Source organism: Macrosteles quadrilineatus, unplaced genomic scaffold (assembly GCF_028750875.1).
Source record: "Macrosteles quadrilineatus isolate MER2022 unplaced genomic scaffold, UCM_ALF_1.0 Scaffold_9__3_contigs__length_116548681, whole genome shotgun sequence".
Classification (NCBI taxonomy): domain Eukaryota; kingdom Metazoa; phylum Arthropoda; class Insecta; order Hemiptera; family Cicadellidae; genus Macrosteles; species Macrosteles quadrilineatus.
Window position 1 is genome coordinate 25236532 of NW_026542602.1, and position 3557 is coordinate 25240088.

Consider the following 3557-nt stretch of genomic DNA (forward strand, 5'->3'; position numbering starts at 1 on the left):
TGCTTTCGCTGTGGTTATACAGAAAACATCACAACATGTAACACGTTGGGTACAGTACAGTTCTACAACCCAACTGTTTTTACTACAGTCGTACATTCATCAAGCTTTGTATTGTTTGGCAACTGGTGAAATTACGGTATTTAAAAGAATAAAATATTGTCTATCTAAATATGCAAGGATCTATAGAGGAAGTTAAATAAAATAGCCACTTTTTAGTACTTTTTTGTTATTTAATGATCAATCTCAGACATTTACAAGCATCCGCAGGGCTTGGGGGCAGCGACCTTAGCCTCGTAGCTGGTGGAAGCAGAGGAGGTGTTGTCAGAGGCAGACACAGACTTCTTGGTCTTGCTGGCCTGGACCTTGTTGCCGAAAGCATCAGCGTATTTGTAGCTGTCGCTCTTAGCTGAACCTTCCCTGGTGCTGGCAGAAGCGTCTTGCTCAGTGGTGGCCTTCACGTATTTGTTTCCAAAAGCATCAGCCACAGCCAAACTCTCGGCACCTTCAGAAGCTGCAGACTTAGCTGACTTGTACTGAGACTGGTCAGACTTCTTCTCTTGGACCGAAGCGGCCTGAAATAAATAAAAATGTATAATCTGCCTGTAAAATAATTTCTTTTATAGTCAGAAATGTGATAGTAAAAACAAGAGTGTGTGTAAAAACAAGATATGTGTCCGTTAGCACGATAACTTAAGCAAAAATTATCCGATTTTGATGAAATTTGGTATAAACGTGTAAACCTACATTTATTCGAACGAGTTTGCTAACCAGCATGATCGGACTATGGGAACGGGGAGTTTTGTGGGGTAAAAATGGGGTTTTCCCATATTTGACCTTAAAAACAAACAATTTTGCAAATTTTTTAAAAACTATTTTGTAGAGCTTAAAATAAAAAATAATTTAGTATATTGAATCGTTGTTATGCACCTTATGGTTACAGAGCAAATTCCAAAAAAATTTTATTTAAAATTCCCATGTAATTCTTATGAAAACTGTTGTAGTTTGCCTGTTTACGAACATATTTTGGTCAAATTTTCTTACTCTATTAACGTTTGTAAAAAAAAAATTTTACCCTCCAAAAAAGTATGTTTTAGGTATGTTGCAGAAAACCTAAGTTCTATTTCGGGAATAAATGTGATATTTATAAGGAGACATTTTATTGTAAATTCAATCAGGCCAATGGAAATTCGCTTAGTCTGCAGGTTTGCTGTGGCGGAGGTTAATAAATGTTACTGGTTATAATACCAGCTGATCGTATCATAATAAAGCTATCATTTCATCCATTCAACTCTCATCTTTTACTCATCTTTGCCAAAAAATATACCATGTAGTGTGTTGACCCTGTTCAGTTTGTCTAATCAAATCAAAATGTCTATGGAGATTTTAATTTTACTCAAATATTCTTAGTCCATTTAATTTTTTTCTTTAAATACATCAACTCTCTTAGATTCATTCCCCTTTCCAGCTTAAATGCTCTGTCTGTAAATAAGGATTGTTTTTACCAGTGCTCGATTTGAAAAACTGAGGTGCCATAACTGTAACCTATTTAATGTGATTAGTACCTATTTATGCCAAATATTTTTATCTTTACGAAAGAGGCGTTTTATTGTTCCCCCACAAATCGAGCACTGGTTTTTAATATTTTATAATTATATTATCTTAGATTTTATTATACATTTTTAAGTATCTTTCATGACCTACATCGTAAAAACAAAAAACCTGCCATTACCTATGTGATATTTTCTTCACCAAATTAAGAGCAACTCATTTTAGCGAATTTCCCTATAGGGAAGTAGCTATTACCGTAGGTCTCATGGTAAGACCTAAGCCCGGGACCGATTTACTTTTTCATTTTGATGTCCCCAGAGGCCAAAAACACCATTCGTTCAAATTTTTATATATCTATATATAGATATATATATATATGTGTCCATCCGCACGATAACTTGAGTAATTTTTGTCCGATTTTGATAAAATTTGGTTTGAAGGTGTAAGGCGGGATAAACTTGAATGAGTTCGCGAACCAGCATGATCGGACTATGGGAACGGGGGTTTATGGGGTAAAAATAGGTTTTTCCCATTTTTGACCCTAAAAACACAAAATTTCACTATTTCTTTTTAAACCATTTTGTAGAGCTTAAAAAAACAAATAATTTAGTATATTGAAGCGTTATTATGCGCCTATTTGTTATGGAGAAAATTCAAAAAAATTGTAATTTTGAAATTCCCATGTTATTCTTATGGAGAATAAGTCAACTGTTGTAGTTTGCTTGTTTATGAACATATTTTGATCGATTTTGGAAAATACTTTTATTTCTTACTAAACTATTATCAATTTAAAAAAAAATCTTTTTTATCCTCCCTGTTGCAGCAAACCTAAGTACTCGTTAAACTTATTCTATTTAAATAGGAAATAAATGTGCTATTTTTATGGAGGCATTTTAGTGTAAATCCAATCAGGTTAATGGAAATTCGCTTAGTCTGCAGGTTTGCTGCGGCGGGGGTATTATACCTAATTTAGTTACTGTTATGTTTGTTGTTTTTTTTTTTTTTGCTATGTTTTAAACTAGTTTTTATTTTTTTACAGCGTATGTTTTAACTATCTTTTTAATAGCTTACCAAGGCAACGGAGAGAAGGGCGAAGAAGGCAACAGCTACGGCAGTCCTCATGTTGAGATGTGTGTAGATTGATGCTTTGGAGATGTTGATGAGGTCTTATATACACCTACTGCACCTGTTCATCAGACCATAATGGTAATGTACAGTCGTTACAATCAAGTACCAGTAATTAATTAGAAGTAATCTCTCAAAACTCAAAACAACCTTAAAAAAAATAATTCAAAGTTATTATGAGGAACACCTACGCTTTCTAAAATGTTTTCCATTCATAACTGTAACAGTAAAATAAAGTCAGTTAGTAATAGTTGGCAAAAGTTATCCGTCCGAGTGGTTTTTTCCATAGTGGCCAAGCCAAATTGCCATTTTTCCACATTTTCTTTTTGAACCATATCAAGTAAAATTATGGTTTGAACATATCAATATGCAAACTCGTTTTATTCAGAAAATCCAGGGGAATCTGAATATGTAAAAAGAAGTTGTTTTAGACACGTAAATATTTCACAAAATTCCAAAAACTATAAACACAGTCAGGTAAGATTAGTGAATTTCATAACAAAGAGTGAAGTAATTACTCGAGTGAGTAATTTATTTATGTGCGAGATTTGTTTATCGAGCATATGGTCGAGAATATGTATAGGTCCACTTTCACTCGTGTTTTGACGGTAGTGTAGCAAAATAATATATTTCACTACTAGTCACAAAAGTTGTTTGACTCGCTTGTAAAACACTATCTCGCCCCAAAATGGGATTTTCGTTATGAGTATTGAACGGTACTTTTTATCTTTTTATTATTTATGAAAAAAACTTTACTTCATTAAACTTTAAAAAATTATCTGATATTTCGTAATCTATTCATTTTTTTTATCTAAACACAATACAGCTGTACAATTAATAAAAAAAAAAGAAATTTATTTAAATTTTAAATGAATCAGTTTTTG

The 3557-nt window shown here is 32.8% G+C and overlaps 1 protein-coding gene across 1 annotated transcript; it reads right to left on the reverse strand.

Moving 5' to 3' along the window:
• Positions 1–209: 209 nt before the first annotated feature.
• On the reverse strand, positions 210–2745 carry LOC129002421 (uncharacterized). Its single transcript, XM_054430204.1, has 2 exons — positions 2620–2745; positions 210–572 (listed from the first exon to the last, which is right to left on the reverse strand). The coding sequence occupies exons 1-2, from the start codon at positions 2668–2670 to the stop codon at positions 252–254; spliced, it is 372 nt and encodes a 123-aa protein (XP_054286179.1). The 5' UTR covers positions 2671–2745; the 3' UTR covers positions 210–251.
• Between the last annotated feature and the right edge of the window lie 812 nt (positions 2746–3557).